Source organism: Leptodactylus fuscus, chromosome 1 (genome assembly GCF_031893055.1).
Source record: "Leptodactylus fuscus isolate aLepFus1 chromosome 1, aLepFus1.hap2, whole genome shotgun sequence".
Classification (NCBI taxonomy): domain Eukaryota; kingdom Metazoa; phylum Chordata; class Amphibia; order Anura; family Leptodactylidae; genus Leptodactylus; species Leptodactylus fuscus.
In genome coordinates, this window is record NC_134265.1 from 233874910 (window position 1) to 233899972 (window position 25063).

The following is a 25063-nucleotide window of genomic DNA, read 5'->3' on the forward strand; positions in this document are numbered from 1 at the left end:
ACTTTGCACAAATAGAAGCTGTATGGGAGAGTGATGAGAAAGAAGCCGTTTCTGCACGTACGCCACAAATAGAGTTGCCTGAGGTATGAAAAAGCACATTTGGACAAGGCAGCTTCATTTTGGAAACAAAAATTGAGTTGTTTGGTTATAAAAAAAGGCGTTATGCATGGCGTCCAAAAAGAAACAGCATTCCAAGAAAAACACATGCTACCCACTGTAAAATTTGGTGGAGGTTCCATCATGCTTTGGGGCTGTGTGGCCAATGCCGGCACCGGGAATCTTGTTAAAGTTGAGGGTCGCATGGATTCTACTCAGTATCAGCAGATTCTTGAGAATAATGTTCAAGAATCAGTGACGAAGTTGAAGTTATGCCGGGGATGGATATTTCAGCAAGACAATGATCCAAAACACCGCTCCAAATCAACTCAGGCATCATGCAGAGGAACAATTACAATGTTCTGGAATGGCCATCCCAGTCCCCAGACCTGAATATCATTGAACATCTGTGGGATGATTTGAGAGCGGGCTGTCCATGCTCGGCGACCATCTAACTTAACTGAACTTGAATTGTTTGTCCAAAATACCTTTATCCAGGATCCAGGAACTGATTAAAAGCTACAGGAAGCGACTAGAGGCTGTTATCTTTGCAAAAGGAGGATCTACTAAATATTAATGTCACTTTTCTGTTGAGGTGCCCATACTTTTGCATCGGTCAAATTTTGGTTTAATGCATATTGCGCATTTTCTGTTAGTACAATAAACCTCATTTCAATCCTGAAATATTACTGTGTCCATCAGTTATTAGATATATCAAACTGAAATGGCTGTTGCAAATACCAAAATATTTAGAACTAAAAATAATTAAGATTAATAGGGGTGCCCAAACTTTTTCATAGGACTGTATATATTGCGGGTTCACCTTTAGAAACCCTCTTCCAATACTGGCACTGCATTTACTATGTGCCACTCATGTAGAACAGACTTGGTCCTTATTGATTCCTTAAATATTAGAGTTAAGGGTCTGTCTGTCACAGTACATAAGTACGTCTGAGTAGAGATGTTGCTATGAAAGTAATTCCATGATTTTACAGGCCTTGTACAGTCATGGCCAAAAGTTCTGAGAATGATACAAATATTAATTTTTACAAAGTCTACTGCTTCAGTTTTTCTAATGGCAATTTGCATTTACTCCAGAATGTTATAAAGAGTGATCAGCTTAACAGCAATTACTTGCAAAGTCAATATTTGCCTAGAAAATGAACTTTATCCCCCAAAACACATTTCAACATCATTGCAGCGCTGCCTTAAAAGGACCAGCTAACATTGTTTCAGTGATTGCTCCATTACCACAGGCGTGGGTGTTGATGAGGACAGGGCTGGAGATCAATCTGTCATGATTAAGTAAGAATGACACCACTGAACACTTTAAAAGGAGGCTGGTGCTTGGCATCATTGTTTCTCTTCTGTTAACCATGGTTATCTCTAAAGAAACACATGCAGTCATCATTGCACTGCACAAAAATGGCCTAACAGGGAAGAGTATCGCAGCTAGAAAGATTGCACCTCAGTCAACAATCTATCACATCCTCAAGAACTTCAAGGAGAGAGGTTCCATTGTTGGCAAAAAGGCTCCAGGGCGCCCAAGAAAGACCAGCAAGCGCCAGGACCGTCTCTTAAAAGTGTTTCAGCTGCGGGATCGGGCTACCAGCAGTGCAGAGCTTGCTCAGGAATGGCAGCAGGCAGGTGTGAGTGCATCTGCACGCACTGTGAGGTGGAGACTCTTGGAGCAAGGCCTGGTCTCAAGGAGGACAGCAAAGAAGCCACTTCTCTTCATAAAAAACATCAGGGACAGACTGATATTCTGCAAAAGGTACAGGGAGTGGACTGCTGAGGACTGGGGTAAAGTCATTTTCTCTAATGAATCCCCTTTTCGATTGTTTGGGACATCTGGAAAACAGCTTATTCGGAGAAGACGAGGTGATCGCTACCACCAGTCTTGTCTCATGCCAACTGTAAAGCATCCTGAAACCATTCATGTATGTGGTTGCTTCTCAGCCAAGGGAATCGGCTCTCTCACAGTCTTGCCTAAAAACACAGCCATGAATAAAGAATGGTACCAGAATGTCCTCCAAGATCAACTTCTCCCAACCGTCCAAGAGCAGTTTGGCGATCAACAATGCCTTTTCCAGCATGATGGAGCACCTTGCCATAAAGCAAAGGTGATAACTAAATGGCTCAGGGAACAAAACATAGAGATTTTGGGTCCATTGCCTGGAAACTCCCCAGATCTTAATCCCATTCGGCTTCCTGAAGGTACCTGGGTTTCATCCCACACTCCAAAAGCACACTGCTAGGTTACATTGGAATAGGATAAGTTGGAATTTAGATTGTGAGCTCCAGTGGGAGAGCAGTTGAAGACAATCCCTGTACAGAGCCGTGGCATCTTGGCATAATGTAAACTAATACATATAAAATTTTTTTTTTTTTTTTTTTAAATGTAGATTGTGAGACCTACATAGAGTTCACAATGTACATTTTTCCCTATCAGTATGTCTTTTTTGGAATATGGGATGGAAATCCATGCAAACACGGGGAGAACATACAAACTCCTTGCAGATGGTTTTATGCCCTTGGTGGGATTTGAACACCAGGACTCCAGCGCTGCAAGGCTGCAGTGCTAACCACTGAGCCACCGTGTGGCCCCTTAAATATTATAATATCAGGGTTTTTTTTTTTTTTTTAGATCTGTTCAAAATCAAGGTGATTTAACTTCCATGAAATGAAGGAAATAGTCGATAGGACCAAATCCAAACCATATGACAAAGTTCCATTTTACACATGAACAATACCACCACCACACGGCGCCGGATTCTGCTGTATTATTGCGAAACAGCTGATCCCTGTTTACCAATACAGGATCAGCTGTTAGATTACAATTGCTGGTACCAAATATAAGGGACCATATTGAACATAACCCAGAGGGAGGAAGGTTAATTATACCAATGACCAAAGTCCTGTTCTACAGTAAGATAAGGTAATGTTATATAAATAGAGAAGATATGTCCTGCATGTATAAATATATAGCTATATAATAAAAGGGGGAGAAAAATATATAAATGTACACCATTGAATCACATCTCTTCCACCGTAAATTATGGATTTGAAGCTTTTAGTGGAATGAAATGTTGTAGATCTACAAATTAATACCCGCAGGCCTGAATGAAGCCCTTGAAGATGTGACTAAGTATAGGCCTTACACCATAACTGCTCTGCACTGGATATGTATGTATATACAGTTCACACTGATGCTATTTTACCTTTGAGATATATATACAGGTAGTCCTCGACTTACAACGTTGATCCGTTCTTATGCGGCGTTGGAAACATACCATATGACGCCGCGTAGGAACGGATCAACGTGATTTAGTGTGCAGCAGCTCGTAACCGAGGAAGACTACCATATACAGTACAGTACAGTACAGTCTTCCTCAGTTCCGAGCCGCTGCACACTAAATCATGTCCTGTACAGTCCTGGCAGCTTGCATTTATGCGGGAGCTGACTTTTTCTCATAGGAATGCATTGGCCAGTGTTGATTGGCCAGTGTACAGCATTCGGCCAATCAAAGCTGGCCAGGAGGCGGAGTCTAATATCGGACCACAATGGAGACTGCTGTGGTCCAATCTTAGACTCTGCCTCCTCACAGACGAGCCTCCGGCAGAACCAGCGTTGATTGGCCGTTGAATGCTGTACACTGGCCAATCAACGCTGGTCAATTCATTCCTATGAGAAAAATTAAGCTCCCTCATAACAGCAAGCTGCCAGCTCTTCTGACTAGCAAGGACGAACCTGCTGCAGAACCAGCGTTGATTTGCCGCAGGCTCGTCCTTGCTAGTCGGGAGTGCTGGCAGCTTTCTGTTACGAGGGAGCTTTACTTTTTAGCTCATCTCTAGTCGGAACAAAAAACGTCGTAACCCGAGGACTACCTGTATATATATATATATATATATATATATATATATATATATATATATATATTTGTATCTTTTTGATCTTATTGTATTCTCCCCCATCTACAGTTTTATATCTCTTCCCTTCAATTTATATATATATATATATATATATATATATATATATTTGTTTTGTCCAGCGCTAGGAATACACCAACTGATTATAAAATTACATATAAATTTTTTACTTTTAATCCTCTGATATGCTAATGTGCCACAAACAGGAACTTGATATCACCAATTATTCCCATTTTATTTAGGTGTATCCATATAAATGGCCCACTCTGTAGTTTGTCATTTACTTGTATATTAATTTTATTATTATGGAACACTTGATTATAGATTTTAATAATGTTTATCTGTTTATTCTGCTGATTTATCATGAATTTTGATATTATTCATTCTGTTTGCTATCATTTGTTTATGTATTTCGACCACCCATTATGGGAGGTCTCTACTAATTCCATTTCCTATATAAGTATTTCACGTGTGATCACATATTAGTATATGCCATCCTGTTCACACTTGAGAAAGGAGTTCTGAATGTGGATATGTAATATATGTATAAATATTTGGATATTTTATATGCTACCAACATTGTTTAATTTTTTTTTAACTCTTCTTTACCCTGAATGTGTTTTAGTGCAGATGAAAGATTCGATGCAACATTTCACACTAACGTCTTGGTGAATTCCTCAGGAGCTTGTCAATATATCCCTCCAGGTAAAACCTATCATGTGTTAATTCTATTAAACATAACACAAACTCTACAGTCTCCACTGTCATACTGTAATATATTCTGAATCATCTTAACAGTGTGATATATCATGTTCAGCCTAGGGCCTGTTCAGTAAAATTGAAATATCATTACAAATGTATTTAATAATCTACTGCATGATCTACAGTCGGTATTATTTATGTATATTGCATTATCTGGATTTCTGTATATACCCTTTTATAATGTGTATATACAGTCCTATGAAAAAGTTTGGGCACCCCTATTAATCTTAATCATTTTTAGTTCTAAATATTTTGGTGTTTGCAGCAGCCATTTCAGTTTGATATATCTAATAACTGATGGACACAGTAATATTTCAGGATTGAAATGAGGTTTATTGTACTAACAGAAAATGCGCAATATGCATTAAACCAAAATTTGACCGGTGCAAAAATATGGGCACCTCAACAGAAAAGTGACATTAATATTTAGTACATCCTCCTTTTGCAAAGATAACAGCCTCTAGTCGCTTCCTGTAGCTTTTAATCAGTTCCTGGATCCTGGATGAAGGTATTTTGGACCATTTCTTTCTACAAAACAATTCAAGTTCAGTTAAGTTTGATGGTCGCCGAACATGGACAGCCCGCTCTCAAATGATCTGAAAACAAAGATTGTTCAACATAGTTGTTCAGGGGAAAGATACAAAACGTTGTCTCAGAGATTTAACCTGTCAGTTTCCACTGTGAGGAACATAGTAAGGAAATGGAAGACCACAGGGACAGTTCTTGTTAAGCCCAGAAGTGGCAGGCCAAGAAAAATATCAGAAAGGCAGAGAAGAAGAATGGTGAGAACAGTCAAGGACAATCCACAGACCACCTCCAAAGAGCTGCAGCATCATCTTGCTGTAGATGGTGTCACTGTGCATCGGTCAACTATACAGCGCACTTTGCACAAATAGAAGCTGTATGGGAGAGTGATGAGAAAGAAGCCGTTTCTGCACGTACGCCACAAATAGAGTTGCCTGAGGTATGCAAAAGCACATTTGGAGAAGCCAACTTCATTTTGGAAACAAAGATTGAGTTGTTTGGTTATAAAAAAAAGGCGTTATGCATGGCGTCAAAAAAGAAACAGCATTCCAAGAAAAACACTTGCTACCCACTGTAAAATTTGGTGGAGGTTCCATCATGCTTTGGGGCTGTGTGGCCAATGCCGGCACCGGGAATCTTGTTAAAGTTGAGGGTCGCATGGATTCCACTCAGTATCAGCAGATTCTTGAGAATAATGTTCAAGAATCAGTGACGAAGTTGAAGTTACGCCGGGGATGGATATTTCAGCAAGACAATGATCCAAAACACCGCTCCAAATCCTCAGGCATTCATGCAGAGGAACAAGTACAATGTTCTGTAATGGCCATCCCAGTCCCCAGACCTGAATATCATTGAACATCTGTGGGATGATTTGAAGCGGGCTGTCCATGCTCGGCCACCATCTAACTTAACTGAACTTGAATTGTTTGTCCAAAATACCTTTATCCAGGAACTGATTAAAAGCTACAGGAAGCGACTAGAGGCTGTTATCTTTGCAAAAGGAGGATGTACTAAATATTAATGTCACTTTTCTGTTGAGGTGCCCATACTTTTGCATCGGTCAAATTTTGGTTTAATGCATATTGCACATTTTCTGTTAGTACAATAAACCTCATTTCAATCCTGAAATATTACTGTGTCCTTCAGTTATTAGATATATCAAACTGAAATGGCTGTTGCAAATACCAAAATATTTAGAACTAAAAATGATTAAGATTAACAGGGGTGCCCAAACTTTTTCATAGGACTGTATCACTATGAGAATGAAACATGTCAGTCACATGTCAATGTGGCCAGTGAATATCTTCAGTGGTTATGTGAGCATGTATTGTAGGTATTCACTATGGTAGGATTCACACTACCATTGGTGTCCGCACAGAAGGTGTCCATTTAAAAAAAAATTAAAAAAACGGACACCTATCATAATGGACACAAACGGACAGTAACTGTCCATTATAAGTCCGTTGCCCATAGACCTCAATGTTAAAAAAAAACCTGACACTTACTATCTGTTTTTTCATACAGACAGAAATGTCCTGCATGTAGGATTCTTTTGTCTGCTTGAAAAAATGGACATGGTTATAAACGGACACTAAAGGACACAAGATAAAATCCCATTGAAATGAGTGGAAATTGCAAACAGACCAGCTAGTGTCCATTGCTAAAATCTTGTACAGACAATAGCCACGGACACTGCTGAGCGGACACCAACGGTAGTGTGAACGCCCCTGAAATAAGTATGCAGAGGCTAGCCAGAACCATTGGTTTAGCCGATTTAAAGAGGAACTTTCATTGATTTGGGCAAAGGCAGTTCTATATACTGCTGGAAAGCCGACAGTGCGCTGAATTCAGTCTGTCAGGAATGTCCTTCTCCACAGCAGCGTCTATCGCGCTGTACAGTGTGAGCGGGGAGGAACACCTCCTCCCCTTCTGATAATACTCGTCTATGGACGAGCACTGTGAGCAGAGGGAGGGGGCGTTCCTCCTCGCTCACACTGTACAGTGCTATAGATGCTGCTGTGGAGAAGGACGTTCCTGACAGAGTGTCAGGAACGCCCTTCTGACTGTAAAGAGCTACGGTACCGGGACCGATAGCGCTTTACCCAGGGCACAGATCGGGAAAGCCGACAGTGCGCTGAATTCAGCGCACTGTCCGCTTTCCAGCAGTATATAGAACTGCCTGTGCCCTGGACCATGAAAGGTCCTCTTTAAAAAGGTTAGTATATGGGAGTTTTTTCTTGTCTCTCTGCCCCTGCTCTTACCCATTTTTATTTATCCAAGGTAACCCCATTAATCCAGTCTATTTCTAATATAGACCATTCTAAGTAAAAGGGGGCTTTCTCATTTAACCACATCAGTCAATGCTGAACTTCAAGATACATTTTTTGCCCTTCTTGTACCCACAATATTACATTTCATTCTTGTATATTGAGTGTTTATTATTCATTATCATTTTTACTAGTATTAATTAGTTAACTATTTTTAATGTAGTATTCTATACAAGAGGATCCAGCATTGAATTGGCTAAAAAGTTAGCACAGTTAACATGGTAACATAGCTGATAAGTTTAATAAAGACACAAGTCAATCAAGTCTAAGTATAAGCCTACCGAGCTGATTTCTACAATCTAACATCATTGTAATAGATTTTCACTATCTGTAATGTAGCAGTGTAGAGATCATCATGTACAGTAACAAACAAACTACCAAAGTAGCTACCAAACTGCTGTTGGCAGATCTTATGGCTCTTTTGCTTGTCTGATGGTCTGGAATTAAGTGATTGGTAGGGCCCATGACCACCATTGGCAGACAGCTACAGCCACTATTGAGTTTACTGACCTCATTAAGACGTGTACTTTCTATTCCACATTAGAGGGAACACTGTCCATGACCTTTAATACTTAGAATGCCAGATCAGACACTCATTCTGACCTCATGGATATCCCAACAGTCTAATTAACACAATAATTCTATCTAGTATATATAGTAGTCATTCAGGTATTACCCAGGTAACCATGGAGAATGTTTGCTACAAAAAAAGAGTTTGTCACTTGAAACAAACCCTTTAAGGTGTTAATGGAAGTGAAAAAGATCTACAATGGATCCACATGTGATGTTTTAGTTCTTAACATCCTAAGACTGATTTAGCAAGCACTGGAGACTTATCAAAAAAGAATAACCAACTTTTGAAAGCAGATTTCTAATGGTTTCCAAGTTGTACCAGGACCAACAAGAAAGGAAAAAACCTAATGGAAATACACAATTGATAAGATACGTTAAATTAACATTCTATAGAGTTAAAGCAGATTAAAGATGGAGTTTTTAAACTTTGTAAAAAAAAAATAGCTTGACTGTACAAGGAAGAGAGCTGTTTTCTTCAGCCACATATAAGGAAGAAAGGGTTTTTTACATACTTTATTTCAGAGAGTATTTTCCTTCCCCACCAGCCGAATCTCTGAAAAGACAATCAGTGCCATCAAAAATGTTTTAGGCCACGGGACCACGTTGTGCAATACTTTGTGGCAAGAATGTACAGATTCTAGCAATTCCACCTACACACTGCAGAAAAACTACGGTCTCCCTATAGTTGTAATTGAAGCAGAAAGTCCACAAAGGAAACCTCTGCGAACTTCCTGGGAAAAGCACTGTGGGAATAACTGCAATGCATTTCTGCCACGGTTTTTCCTGCAGCGCTTTTTCGCTGTGACCCAATACATGAGGTCTTACCCTCAAAGTAAACTCAACACAAAGAAATATTAAAATATCTGATGCACTAACCAGAACCACAAATAGTTAGGATAGAGATGATGTTGTTTTTGCTTCTAGTGCTAATTTATTGAAAATCTGAAATTGAATAGGTAAAAATACTTAATCATACAAGATACAAAGTTACATTTCATATCCCATACCTTATACACAGTACGAAAACCTTACCCGCGCCTACGTACCCACTTCTACAATCACCGACGAAGTCGCGAGTACCAGCTAGTCATTAATACTTAAACTTAATACTTATACATTGATAAAATGTGAATCGTTCTGGCCTACTACAGATGTCAAATGTAGCAATTTGAGTCTATCTCCTTCTAAAGCTGCTTTCACACGGTCAGTGTAAGGGCTCGTTCACACGCGGCAAGAGAGGACGGATTCTGATGCCAAATCCACCTCAGAATCCGCCCCCTCACAACAGAGGTCTATGTAGACCGCTACCTTCCTTTTTTCTGTGAGCAGTATGTTCCGGCTCACGGAAAAAAGAAACGAGTTGTCCTTTCTTCAGGCGGATTCCACGACTGAGTCAGCCCTGGCGTCCACCTCGCAGCAGCACCCTCCGGACTATGCCCATTCATTTGAGCCTACTCCAGAGGAGGAAGCCACAGCTGTCGGAAGCTGCGACAGTCATGGCAGGCGCATTTTGGTCCAATTCCCGCATCAGAATCAGGTCCAAAATACTCCATTCCGTGCCCCGTATGAACTAGCACTTAGGTCAGTGATTTTCATCAGTGATTCTGTGCCAAAACTAGGAGTGGGTTAAAAACAAAGAACAGGTAGAAATATTTCTATTATAGGTGATCTCTGTGTAGACTCCACTCCTAATTTTGGCTCACAAGCACTGAACAAAATCACTGACCAAACACTGACCATGTGACAGCCGCCTTAGTGTCCACCTGAAATGAAATACCACTTGGGCTCAATTTTGTGGTCACACATATAATAAGAGAGGATGAAAGATGAACCCCTGGGGATTTTTACCATTCTTGAACCAGACTCTCTAACACTTCCATCCAGCTACATTACCTGCCTTTGCTGACTTAAAATAGTCATTAAATATCATCCAGTACTCAAATGATATTTACATACATGAGTGAACAAGAGCAGCCTAAAAAAGCAACCACAAATTCCTTTTTCCAGACATCAACAGTTATAGTTGAGAAAAACGTATGTCAAAATGCACCTGTATTGGGGGCCACACGGTGGCTCAGTGGTTAGCACTGCAGCCTTGCAGCACTGGAGTCCTGGTGTTCACATCCCACCAAGGGCAAAAAACCATCTGCAAGGAGTTTGTATTTTCTCCTGTGTTTGCATGGATTTCCATCCCATATTCCAAAAAAGACTAATAGGGAAAAGAAGATGTACATTGTGATCCCCATATGGGGCTCACAATCTACATTATAAAAAAAAAATGCACCTGTACACTGGAATCATCATATCAAAACACTATTTTTTTTAATCTTTTCAGGTATTTTGAAGAGTACATGTTACATTGATGTACGATGGTTTCCTTTTGATGTTCAGAAGTGCAAACTAAAATTTGGATCTTGGACTCATAACGGCTGGCTACTTGATCTACAAATGCTAGACGCAGATATATCTAATTATATTTCTAATGGAGAATGGGATTTAGTGGGTAAGACTCTTAGCAATGCTTTTGGTTTAAGAAAATAAGTTTTTGTACCGTCATGAATAACATGCATAAGGCTGAATAGGGAAACTGGACACAGGTTATCTGTAGGGTACACATTTTGGATTGTGTAGGATTTCTTCAATTGCAGCAGTCATAAGCCATATGCATGTGAACAGAGATGAGGAGGACCAGGTGAGAGGCAATGCTGGACCACTGGGGGAACAGAATAAATACATACCTGAGGCTAGACCAAAGAATATAGACCACAGAATAGATTCAGAACTCAGATCAGACCTGAAAAAAAATTGAATCAATATCTAGAGAAACATAACTACAATCCAGACCTTCTAACTAAATACAGGTTCCCTAAACAAATACAGACGAGAGACCAGATTGCCAAAATAAATACATAAAGAAGTAGCCAGCACAATGCATACTGTACTCTAGACCCCAAAATAAATATGTACCCTAGAATAAACGCTGATCCCATTTTAGACTCCAAAATAAACAGACCCCCAAATAGCTATATTCATAAATAATAAATAAATAAGACCCCAGGCCCCATCTAAATAATGATTAACGCCCAAGACCACATTCTGCATATAAAGACATGAGACTAAACCTCTAAACAAATCTAAAGCCCAGACATGTGACCTTATGTGTGCAGGTCTTTCAAGAATTACAGGTCCTGCATACATTTATATTCAATGCACATATGAAATTTTATTATGAAATTAAAAAAATTAAATGAATGAAAATGTGCACAGTAAATCTCCATATCTCTCAACTTTAAATAAATGCAAAGAGGCACAATTTACACGGCATGTGCAACTTACATGTTTTCATATTAAGCCACACCACACATCTGCTTAATCCCTGTTCTTACTCACCGAATCCTGCACAGTCCACTTTTTGCACCTGCACAGTAATAGTGCTACTCTTTATGTACATACATAGTAATCGTGCCCTATTAGTGCCTCAACATAATTATACTACCCTTTGTCCCTTTGTGCCACACACACCTCCTTAAGGCCCACTTTTTATCGAACACAGAAATAGTGTCCACACACCATAGTGATGTACCCTCAGTGTTCCCCTACCCAGTAGAAATGCATCCTTAGCATCCACCACAGAGTAAAAATGCTCCCTATTGCCCTCCCATAGTAAGTGTACCCCTTTCCTGCATTCAACACAGTAAGTGCAACCACACAGTAGTGTTACCCCTTAGTGTATTCCTATATATTAAGCCTATAGTATAGCCACTTAGTAGACCCTCATAATAATGATGTCCTTTTAGTATCCCCACAATAAAGATGTCACCAATGTGTACCCCAACAAAATAGAACTGCCAGTTTAGTTTCCCACACAATAATAGTGCTACTAGTGAGATCTTCTTATTGCCCCCAGTATAGTATGTTAGCCCCTTACTGCCCCTCCACACTGCCTCTCCCTAAAAACAGCAAAATTAGTTCTACTAGCCCCATTTTCACAATAAATAGAACATGTAGCAGGTATGACAATGTTACTGTAATATATAATTTATAGTATTCATTATTATTATCATCATTCCCTTTCAAAGTATTCTGTACTAATAACTAACTTCACTGGGATTTGTATATTACACAATACAATAAGTGTCTATTTCATCTAATACTTGTATAGGGAGGGTTCTTAAAAAGGCGGTATATACTGAATATAATTATTATAATACAGTATTATATATACTAAATATAGTTATATATATATTTACTGTAAAATAAAACATTATACTTGATTTTGCAGATGTACCAGGCAAAAGGAATGAATTATACTATGAGTGCTGTAAGGAGCCATACCCTGATGTTACATACACTGTGACAATGCGCAGGCGCACATTATACTATGGATTAAATTTATTGATACCTTGCGTCCTTATATCTGGATTGGCATTGCTGGTGTTCCTGCTGCCTGCTGATTCAGGAGAAAAGATATCACTTGGTAGGTAATAACTTGTTTATGGGAATTTTAGAAGCCAATATGTTTGAAATATGTGTCTCCATTAGTAATAATTTTTCAAGATACTGTGAGTTCCTTATTACTGTACTGTGATGTGTGGCACATAAAAGATGCATTAACGTATTTACCAAGTACAAGTGAACAATTACATCAGTATTCTTTTATACACAGTGTAAACTATATTCTTCTATGAAATGGGCAATACAGCAATTGAAACTTTATTAAAAGTCAGCACGAAACAATTTTACATTGCTGCAGTTAACTTTTTAATAAATTAACAAAACACTAAGGGGGTTGAGATGAGTGTAACACTCAGCATCAAACAAATACAAATCTGAGTAAGTACAAAAAAGATTTTTATTCAATGACTCATACAAAATATTAAAAATGTATCAAATGTACAAGGACATACACAAAAACGTAGAGGGTACAATACCAGATGCAGCAGAATGCTTTTAGTATCATCAAAGCCTCTATACGATTAGAGATGAGCGAACAGTGTTCTATCGAACACATGTTCGATCGGATATCAGGCTGTTCGATGTGTTCGATTCGAATCGAACATCACGTGGCAAACTCCAAAAAAATTTGATTCCCCTCCCACCTTCCCTGGCGCTTTTTTTGCACCAATAACAGCGCAGGGGAGGTGGGACAGAAACTACGACACCGGAGGCATTGAAAAAAATCGGAAAAAAGTCATTGGCTGCCGAAATCAGGTGACCTCCATTTTAGACGAATAGTGGATTTCAGATCCGGGTCATATGAGAATGTGAACTTTGTGACTATGAGACAGGGATAGCTGTACAGGCAGGGATAGCTAGGGATAACCTTTATTTAGGGGGGAATGTTATTAAAAATAACTTTTTGGGGCTCTACCTAGTGTGTAATTGTGATTTTTGTGAGATAAACTTTTTCCCATAGGAATGCATTGGCCAGCGCTGATTGGCCAGAGTACGGAATTCGACCAATCAGCGCTGGCTCTGCTGGAGGAGGCGGAGTCTAAGATCGCTCCATACCAGTCTGCATTCTGGTCCGACCTTAGACTCCGCCTCCTCCAGCAGAGCCAGCGCTGATTGGCCGAATTATGTACTCTGGCCAATCAGAGCTGGCCAATGCATTCTATTGGCGTAATAAAGCAGAGCTGAATGTGTGTGCTGATCTCAACTACTCCGGTGGCGTAGCCGAGAGTTCAGTGCACAGCCAGCTCTGCTATGCCGGAGATTGAGCAGAGTTGGCCGTGCGCTCCGGTGGTGTAGCAGAGCCGAGGGTGCAGAAGGGTTCAAGTGCACCCTCGGCTCTGATGTAACAGACCCGAGGGTGCAGAAGGATTCAAGTGCACCCTCGGCTCTGATGTAGCAGAGCCGAGGGTGCAGAAGGATTCAAGTGCACCCTCGGCTCTGATGTAGCAGCGCCGAGGGTGCAGAAGGATTCAAGTGCACCCTCGGCTCTGATGTAGCAGCGCCGAGGGTGCAGAAGGATTCAAGTGCACCCTCGGCTCTGATGTAGCAGAGCCGAGGGTGCAGAAGGATTCAAGTGCACCCTCGGCTCTGATGTAGCAGAGCCGAGGGTGCAGAAGGATTCAAGTGCACCCTCGGCTCTGATGTAGCAGAGCTGGCCGTGCACTGAACTCCCGGCTACACCACCAGCGTAGTTGAGCTCAGCACACACATTCAGCTCTGCTTCATCACACCAATAGAATGCATTGGCCAGCGCTGATTGGCCAGTTTACAGAATTCGGCCAATCAACGCTGGCTGTGTCAGAGGAGGCGGAGTCTAAGGTCGGACCTGAATGGAGACTGGTGTGGAGCGATCTTAGACTCCGCCTCTTCCGGCAGAGCCAGCGCTGATTGGCCGAATTCTGTAAACTTGCCAATCAGCGCTGGCCAATGCATTCCTATTGGAAAAAGTTAGCTTGCGAAAATCGCAAGCTGACAGGGATTTCCATGTAATAAAGTGACTTATATGCCCCCAGACATGCTTCCCCTGCTGTCCCAGTGTCATTCCAGGGTGTTGGCATCATTTCCTGGGGTGTCATAGTGGACTTGCTGACCCTCCAGAGACGGATTTGGGTTTCCCCCTTAACGAGTATATGTTCCCCATAGACTATAATGGGGTTCGAAACCCAGTCGAACAGTGAGCGACTGTTCGAATCGGATTTCGAACTTCGAACATTTTGGTGTTCGCTCATCTCTATATATGATATAATAATCAGTGTTAGAAGCAAATAATATAATGAACAAAGGTAAACCATAAAAGGATTTTACACAAGCTAATGTATGGCTGAGAGAGTAATGCAAGATCACACATGGGTTAACCATGGGCGGACCTTATGGGAGCTGAGGTATAGCGCAAGAAAGTGACACAATACATATACAGTACAGACCAAAAGTTTGGACACACCTTCTCATTCAAAGATTTTTCTGTATTTTTATGACTATGAAAATTGTAGATTCACACTGAAGGCATCAAAACTATGAAAGGCATCAAAACTATGAATTAACACATGTGGAATTATATACTTAACAAAAAAGTGTGAAACAACTGAAAATCTGTCTTATATTCTAGGTTCTTCAAAGTAGCCACCTTTTGCTTTGATTACTGCTTTGCACACTCTTGGCATTCTCTTGATGAGCTTCAAGAGGTAGTCACTAGAGATGAGCGAACAGTGTTCTATCGAACACATGTTCGATCGGATATCAGGGTGTTCGCAATGTTCGAATCGAATCGAACACCACGTGGTAAAGTGCGCCAAAATTCGATTCCCCTCCCACCTTCCCTGGCGCCTTTTTTGCACCAATAACAGCGCAGGGGAGGTGGGACAGGAACTACGACACTGGGGGCATTGAAAAAAATTGGAAAAAGTCATTGGCTGCCGAAATCAGGTGACCTCCATTTTAGACGAATAGTGGATTTCAAATCCGGGTCATATGAGAATGTGAACTTTGTGACTATGAGACAGGGATAGCTGTACAGGCAGGGATAGCTAGGGATAACCTTTATTTAGGGGGGAATGTTATTAAAAATAACTTTTTGGGGCTCTATCGGGTGTGTAATTGTGATTTTTGTGAGATAAACTTTTTCCCATAGGGATGCATTGGCCAGCGCTGATTGGCCGAATTCCGTACTCTGGCCAATCAGTGCTGGCCAATGCATTCTATTAGCTTGATGAAGCAGAGTGTGCACAAGGGTTCAAGCGCACCCTCGGCTCTGATGTAGCAGAGCCGAGGCTGCACAAGGGTTCAAGCGCACCCTCGGCTCTGATGTAGGAGAGCCGAGGGTGCACTTGAACCCTTGTGCACCCTCAGCTCTGCTACATCAGAGCCGAGGGTGCGCTTGAACCCTTGTGCACACTCTGCTTCATCAAGCTAATAGAATGCATTGGCCAGCGCTGATTGGCCAATGTATTCTATTAGCCTGATGAAGTAGAGCTGAATGTGTGTGCTAAGCACACACATTCAGCTCTACTTCATCGGGCTAATAGAATGCATTGGCCAGCGCTGATTGGCCAGAGTACGGAACTCGACCAATCAGCGCTGGCTCTGCTGGAGGAGGCGGAGTCTAAGATCGCTCCACACCAGTCTCCATTCAGGTCCGACCTTAGACTCCGCCTCCTCCGGCAGAGCCAGCGCTGATTGGCCGAAGGCTGGCCAATGCATTCCTATGCGAATGCAGAGACTTAGCAGTGCTGAGTCAGTTTTGCTCAACTACACATCTGATGCACACTCGGCACTGCTACATCAGATGTAGCAATCTGATGTAGCAGAGCCGAGGGTGCACTAGAACCCCTGTGCAAACTCAGTTCACGCTAATAGAATGCATTGGCCAGCGCTGATTGGCCAATGCATTCTATTAGCCCGATGAAGTAGAGCTGAATGTGTGTGCTAAGCACACACATTCAGCACTGCTTCATCAAGCCAATACAATGCATTAGCCAGTGCTGATTGGCCAGAGTACGGAATTCGGCCAATCAGCGCTGGCTCTGCTGGAGGAGGCGGAGTCTAAGATCGCTCCACACCAGTCTCCATTCAGGTCCGACCTTAGACTCCGCCTCCTCCAGCAGAGCCAGCGCTGATTGGCCGAATTCCGTACTCTGGCCAATCAGCACTGGCTAATGCATTGTATTGGCTTGATGAAGCAGTGCTGAATGTGTGTGCTTAGCACACACATTCAGCTCTACTTCATCGGGCTAATAGAATGCATTGGCCAATCAGCGCTGGCCAATGCATTCTATTAGCGTGAACTGAGTTTGCACAGGGGTTCTAGTGCACCCTCGGCTCTGCTACATCAGATTGCTACATCTGATGTAGCAGTGCCGAGTGTGCATCAGATGTGTAGTTGAGCAAAACTGACTCAGCACTGCTAAGTCTGCATTCGCATAGGAATGCATTGGCCAGCCTTCGGCCAATCAGCGCTGGCTCTGCCGGAGGAGGCGGAGTCTAAGGTCGGACCTGAATGGAGACTGGTGTGGAGCGATCTTAGACTCCGCCTCCTCCAGCAGAGCCAGCGCTGATTGGCCGAATTCCGTACTCTGGCCAATCAGCACTGGCTAATGCATTGTATTGGCTTGATGAAGCAGTGCTGAATGTGTGTGCTTAGCACACACATTCAGCTCTACTTCATCGGGCTAATAGAATGCATTGGCCAATCAGCGCTGGCCAATGCATTCTATTAGCGTGAACTGAGTTTGCACAGGGGTTCTAGTGCACCCTCGGCTCTGCTACATCAGATTGCTACATCTGATGTAGCAGTGCCGAGTGTGCATCAGATGTGTAGTTGAGCAAAACTGACTCAGCACTGCTAAGTCTGCATTCGCATAGGAATGCATTGGCCAGCCTTCGGCCAATCAGCGCTGGCTCTGCCGGAGGAGGCGGAGTCTAAGGTCGGACCTGAATGGAGACTGGTGTGGAGCTATCTTAGACCCCGCCTCCTCCAGCAGAGCCAGCGCTGATTGGTCGAGTTCCGTACTCTGGCCAATCAGCACTGGCCAATGCATTTCTATGGGGAAAAGTTAGCTTGCGAAAATCGCAAACTGACAGGGATTTCCATGAAATAAAGTGACTTTTATGCCCCCAGACATGCTTCCCCTGCTGTCCCAGTGTCATTCCAGGGTGTTGGTATCATTTCCTGGGGTGTCATAGTGGACTTGGTGACCCTCCAGACACGAATTTGGGTTTCCCCCTTAACGAGTTTATGTTCCCCATAGACTATAATGGGGTTCGAAACCCATTCGAACACTCGAACAGTGAGCGGCTGTTCGAATCGAATTTCGAACCTCGAACATTTTAGTGTTCGCTCATCTCTAGTAGTCACCGGAAATGGTTTTCACCCTGTCAGGTTTAATAAGTGTAATTTCTTGACTAATAAATGGGGTTAGGACCATCAGTTGTGTTGTGCAGAAGTCAGGTGGATACACAGTTGATAGTCCTACTGAATAGACTGTTAGAATTTGTATTATGCCAAGAAAAAAGCAGCTAAGCAAAGAAAAACGAGTGGCCATCATTACTGTAAGAAATGAAGGTCAGTCACTTACCCATATTGGGTACCAGAACTAAAATGTCAAGAGGTATAAGTACACAGCACCGCACACACAACGTGCGTTTTGGCGCAATCGCCTTCGTCAGGGGGTTCTAATAATTTTAATAGGGTATAAAAAATTTAGAGGGATTTTCATCTTTCTTTATTTTCCTATTATACGAATAACTGAACACATGCAAAGCAAAAAATATTGCTTACTGCTCCCAAGATTTTATGTGTAATATCCTATTGTAGAAAATGAGGCATAAAATCCAGCAATACATAACATTTCTCTTTCTTCTTACATAATTAAAAAAATGGTTTTTTGGTTGACACAAACTTCTTTGTACTTTTTATACTAAAATGTTTTCCTCAAGAGTTCTACATGTCATTCCACTGCGTGTTATGACTTGGTTCTTAAGAATTAGAACCAAGGTACCAAGGTACCAAGGTATTTACTTGGTTCTTAAGAATTGATCCCAATGGACAACATATATTTGGTTATCTATAGCAGCATATACATTTGAGCTTTTTGGCATATATTTTTGATCAAACTGTAAAAATCTTTCGTCTCTGACAAGGTGACCTTATTCAAGTGGACAGACATACCTCTTTCAGGCCCAGAATAGGCCTATAATGTGAATAAAGGGTGAGTAGGATCGAAAAACCTGCTCTATTATAGTTAAAATAGCTTTTGGCAGAAGGGAGGATGAAAAAAATCCAGAGACATGTTTTATCCTAGTTAAAATAGCTTTAGGCGATTGGGAGGAGTGTAAGTCCAATGTGAAGGGAGCTACATCCCCAGGCACAATGAAAAAAGACAATAAAACAAATGCAGCACCCTGTAAAGAATGGCAAGAAAGTTGAAAATGCATAGAAGCTATAGTTATTATCTACTAGCATCTGCACACAACTTCGTCTGCGTGTTGTTGTTGGCGCTGAGCCGCTTATATTTAGCCAATTGCTGTTGTGGATGATCCTCCTGCTCCCACGTCTCGGCTCTGCTACATCGCAACATATGTGCAGCATACTCAGTTGTATGTACATCTCTGCATATGGAGAACGTACTCAGCTGTGTTACAGCGCTGCCTAAGCTCTGCTACATCTGGCCATTTGGATTATAGGGGTGTTCTTATGTCAGTGTCTGAGCAGCTTCTGTGTTGGAAACGGCTGAATGGATGTTGCAGAAATTTGCCACAGTTTGATCAGCCTGCTCCCATGTCTCGGCTCTGCTACATTGCTGCATATGCATAGGATACCCAGCTGTATGTACATGTTTGCGTATGGGGAGCCTATGGAGGTGTGCTACAGTGCTGCCTAAACTGTGCTACATCGGGCAATTGTGATTACAGGGCTTTGGTTATGTGTCTGTCTGAGCATCTTCTGTGTTACAAAGGGCTGAATGGATGTTGCTGAAATGCAGAGTTCGATCAGCCTGTTCCCGCATCTCGGCTCTGCTACATCACTGCATATGCGTAGGATATCCCGCTGTATGTACATGTTTGCATACGGACAGCCTACTCAGCTGTGCTACAGCCAGGGCCGCCGATAGGGCAGTATTACCACTACTGGTGTCAGGGGCCCGGCCAAATTGAAAAATGGGGGGGGGGGCCGGTTTTGGCCGGACCCCTGGCGCCCGCAGCAGCAATTGTGCCCTGGGCCGGCGTCACTATAGTATAGTCAGGCAAGTGCCGGGGCCCACAGAGCCTCTTGGGGCCCCCCGGCACTTGCCTGTCCCGATTTCAGCTCATCGGCGTCCGTCGGACGCCGTTGAGCTCAATACACAGGCGATTAAAGCAGGAGCTCAGCTCAGCTCCTGGTTTAATGCTGCGCCCGGCTTCGGCGTGTGTCACATCGCGCTTACACCTGTCAGTGGAGTGAGATGAGCGTCAGAGAGAGGAGCGGCGAGGGAGCGATGAAGGAAGGGTGAGTGTAAATAAGTGTTTGTTTTGTGTTTAACATAATGAAGGGGGCCCATGAAACTGGGGGGCAAATGAAGGGGGGGGGACGGCATGACACTGTGCAAGATGAAGGGGGTGGGGAGAGAATGGCATGACACTGGGGCAAATGAAGGGGGGGATGACATTACACTGGGGCAGATGAGGGGGGGGAGAATGGCATTACACTGGGGCAGATGAAGTGGGAGAATGGCATTACACTGGGGCAGATGAAGTGGGAGAATGGCATTAAACTGGGGCAAATGAAGGGGGGAGAATGGCATGACACTGGGGCAGATGAAGGGGGGAGAATGGCATGACACTGGGGCAGATGAAGGGGGGAGAATGGCATGACACTGGGGCAGATGAAGGGGGGAGAATGGCATGACACTGGGGCAGATGAAGGGGGGAGAATGGCATGACACTGGGGCAGATGAAGGGGGTGGGGAGAGAATGGCATGGACACTGGGGCAGATGAAGGGGGAGGAATGGCATGACACTGGGGCAGAGATGGGGGGACATGAAACTGTGGGCAGTTGAAAGGGGGAGAACAGCATGAAACTGGGGACAGAGATGGAGGGGGGGACATGAAACGGGGCAGATGAAGGGTGTATATGAAACTGGGGGAGAGATAGAGGGGGGGACATATAATTTACAGGTGACTGTAGGAGGATTATACTGTGTGGGAGCACATGAAAATGAATGAGAATGGGTGGAGTCAACAGAAAAGTGGGCGGAGCTAAACTTGTTGCGGCACGCGGAGCGCTCCGCACATTTTCTACCTCTTTCTACTCTTCAAAAGTTGGGAGGTAATACATAATTGGTATGTCACAAAATAAAGTGGTGTTAAAATGGCGGGGGGGGGGGGCAGACACTTAGGGTGTATGGGGCCCCAAAATTCCTGGTGGCGGCCCTGGCTACAGCGCTGCATAAGCTCTGCTACATCGGGCAATTGTGATTACAGGGGTTTTGTTATGTGACTGCCTGAGCAGCTTCTGTATTACAAAGGGCTGAACGGATGTTGCTGAAATGTGCCAAAGTTCTTCCTCCTCCTCCTCCTCACTACTCACTGAAACTCTAGAGCCGATATACTCCTCTTGCCCACACACAGCCTGCATGTTCTGTAGTCTCCTGATTTTCCATGAGACTCCATTTTCTTCAGCTTTCACACCATCCAGCTTCATCCTATATAGCTCCTCCCACAAAATAGTGTGTAGCTCCACCCATTGCCTAGCATGATCCTATCCTAGAATGGCTCAAGGACCTGTGATGATGTCATCACAGGTCCTTTAGTGTTGTGTAAACCTAAATTCCTTCACTGCGGTCGTGTAGTGATGTCATTTAGTGGAATAAAAAGTAGTAGTTTTAATTGGGGTTCCTATCTATGTATGTGGCAAATTTCATACAAATCCTTTCAACCGTTTTTGCGTGATTGAGGAACAAACATCCAAACACACAAACATCCAAACCCACAAACTTTCACATTTACAGTATTAGTAGGATGCATAAAAGTTGAGGTTCTTAGCATAAATGTTTGATATGATTGTAAAAGCCCATCTGCCCTGACTAGGCCCTAGGTGGGAGCAAACAACTTAGGACAACCCACCCAACAGTAGAGAGCCTTACTAACAAAATGGATTGCTCAGGAGCAGTAGGAAAAATTCCAACTCAGCCAGAATCATTGATGCATTGTCTATTAAATGAAGAAACAAACTGTATTTGGAGGAGGTGGTGAAAGGTTCTTTTTAAGAAAAGGAACTGTTTGTAAAATTGGTCGCTAGCACTCAATATGTTTAATTGGATCAAAGCGAGTCAAACGTGGAAATTCATCTTTTATTGTCCTTCTATGAAATAACAGATCTATCACATCTGTGACTTTGCTTGCAATAATATACAGTATATCTCCTTTTCTACCTGCTGTTCTGAAATTTGTCAACTCAAGACAACAGTGCGAACAGTGAAATGTTCGAAGTTCAAAATTCTATTTGAGTAGCCTCTCAATACTCGACTGTTCGATCGAATATCGAACCCCATTATAGTCTATGGGGAAAAAATACTTGTTAAGGGGGAAACCACTATTAAACTCAGGAGGGTCACCAAGTCCACTATGACACCCCAGGAAATGATGCCAACACCCTGGAATGCAACTGGGACAGCAGAGGAAGCATGTCTGGGGACATCTAACATGCCCAAGTCACTGTATTACGTCGGGATCCCTGTAAGCTTGCGATATGCGGGAGCTGACTTTTTCCCATAGGAATGCATTGACCAGCGTTGATTGGCCGAATGCCATACAGAGTAAAGCATTCGGCCAATCAACGCTGCTTCTGCCGGAGGCTCATCTGTGAGGACGCGGAGTCTAAGATCGGTCCACAGCATTCTCCATTCTGGTCCGATCTCAGATATAGCAGCGTTGAGTGCTCTGCTACACCCTCAGATGCAGCAGAGCTGAGTGTGTGCTGAACCCTGCTACATCTCAGATGTAGCAGAACTAGCTGTGACTGGAGTATAAGACATGATCTAACAGCAGAATAGTGACTGCAGCTCTAGAGGTGACTGGTGTATAAGACATGATGTACTGCAGAATAGTATAACTCCAAACAAGAAAAAAGGTACCAAAAAATAAAATACATAAATAAGTTTTATTAATTAACCACAAATAACAAACAGAATAGTGACTGCAGCTCTAGATGTGACTGGAGTATAAGACATGATGTACAGCAGAATAGTGACTGCAGCTCTAGATGTGACTGGAGTATAAGACATAATGTAACAGCAGAATAGTGACTGCAGCTCTAGATGAGACTGGAGTATAAGACATGATGTACAGCAGAATAGTGACTGCAGCTCTAGATGTGACTGGAGTATAAGTGATGATGTAAGAGCAGAATAATGACTGCAGCTCTAGATGTGACTGGAGTATAAGACATAATGCAACAGCAGAATAGTGACTGCAGCTCTAGATGTGACTGGAGTAGAATAGTGAGTGCTGTTACATCATGTCATATACTCCAGTCACATCCAAAGCTGCAGTCACTATTCTGCTGTACAACATGTCTTATACTTCTGTCACCTCCAGAGCTGCACTCACTATTCTGCTCTTACATCATCACTTATACTCCAGTCACATCCAGAGCTGCAGTCACTATTCTGCTGTACATCATGTCTTATACTCCTGTCACAACTAGAGCTGCATTCACTATTATGCTCTTACATCATCACTTATACTCCAGTCACATCCAGAGCTGCAGTCACTAGTCTGCTGTTACATTATGTCTTATACTCCAGTCACATCTAGAGCTGCAGTCACTATTCTGCTGCTACATCATGTCTTATACTCCTGTCACATCTAGAGCTGCAGTCACTATTCTGCTGTTACATTATGTCATACTCCTGTCACATCTAGAGCTGCAGTCACTATTCTGCTGCTACATCATGTCTTATACTCCAGTCACCTCTAGAGCTGCAGTCACTATTCTGCTGTTACATTATGTCTTATACTCCAGTCAAATCTAGAGCTGCAGTCACTATTCCCCCTACGCCCAAACAGCAGCACAAGATGGGGTATTCCTGCCCCTGTGTACTGTTAGGACAGGTGGAACGTTTAATAAACTAACAAGTTTGCCCTCCAATAAAACACCCAGGAGACCTCCCCCTCCCTGTGTTTTTTTCTGTCCTCTTACCAGGTCAGGTGGAGGGAGAGGTCTCCTTTCCTCTCCCAGAGTTTGATTTTTACACCTAGGACCTCCACTCCCCTTTGGGTCTTACCTGGGGTAGTGGAGGTCCTCTTCTTGGGCGTCCCATCCGATTCCAGCGCTCCCCCGCCGCCTGGGAACAAAGATGCTCCGGCGGGGGGAGGAACGATACGGAGCGTCTTCTGTTTCTGGCCGCGGACACTGTGTGTGTGCTCCGCGGCCTTCCGGCGGTCACCGCGCATGTGCGGAGGACTTGCTTCGCGCATGCGTGGCTCTTCCGTCCCGCGCATGCGGCAGCGCAGGCCTCGGTGGGCATCGCAGCTAGTGAAGTAGTCGCTAAGCTGCGGTCGGAGGTCTCAAATTTGGAAAGAGACATCGACTCGGGTGTCCATCGAGACGATCTGCTGACGGCCATGACAAGCATCAGCCTCATGTCTGATTACCTTTCTGAGGCGGCTTTTTATCAGGTCAAGCTGGCAGCAAGAACCATGGCATTGTCTACCGCCGCGAGGCGTCCCCTCTGGCTCAAGCCCTGGAGGGCAGATAATGCCTCAAAATTCAATTTATGCACCTTACCGTTTGAGCCAGGCAGATTGTTTGGAAGCAAACTCGACCGGATAATGGAGGGGCTGGCCGACTCAAAAGGCAAGAACCTGCCCCAGTCAACAGGATCCAGACAACGATCCTTTCGGGGCTATGCCCCCTCGAGAGGCATGTCGAGAGGCCAATTTCGGAGGCGCCCCGGTGGCCAACCAAGAGGCAGTCGAGGTTCCTCCCGTGGAGGTGAAAAAAGATCCACCTTCTGACTACTACGATCCCCTCGCCTGCAGGGCCACGGTGGGGGGTCGCCTTTCTTTACATCTAGCCGCCTGGCGCCAACACATCCAAGACCCATGGGTTCTCCAACTTATACAGGATGGCTACAAGATAAGCTTTCTTTCCCCCCCTCCAGACAGATACGTGAGGACCCGCCCTCTTCAGGGCACCAAGCAGCTTCATCTTCAAAGATCCGTGCAGGAGTATGTGGACAAGGCTGCATTGGAACCAGTCCCTCTAGACGAGTCAAGGCGTCTATTCACCCGTGTTTCTAGTACCAAAGTCGACCGGAGGGTGGCGAATGATTATCGAACTAAGGTATGTAAATCAATTCATCCGCAAGGTCCGGTTCCGTATGGAGACCATAAGGTCGGTTCTCCCCTTTTTGCAGCC

The 25063-nt window shown here is 43.4% G+C and overlaps 1 protein-coding gene across 3 annotated transcripts in view; it reads left to right on the forward strand.

Moving 5' to 3' along the window:
• Positions 1 to 25063, forward strand: part of LOC142216493 (neuronal acetylcholine receptor subunit alpha-7-like) — a 170533-nt gene that overhangs the window by 65713 nt on the left and 79757 nt on the right. For 2 of the 3 annotated variants that reach the window (XM_075284368.1, XM_075284375.1), the window contains 3 exons: positions 4652 to 4731; positions 10549 to 10716; positions 12496 to 12690. In XM_075284368.1, coding sequence (XP_075140469.1) covers positions 4652 to 4731; positions 10549 to 10716; positions 12496 to 12690 — 443 coding nt within the window. The remainder of the gene's footprint in view (positions 1 to 4651; positions 4732 to 10548; positions 10717 to 12495; positions 12691 to 25063) is intronic. The other variant, XM_075284381.1, reaches the window with a different exon arrangement.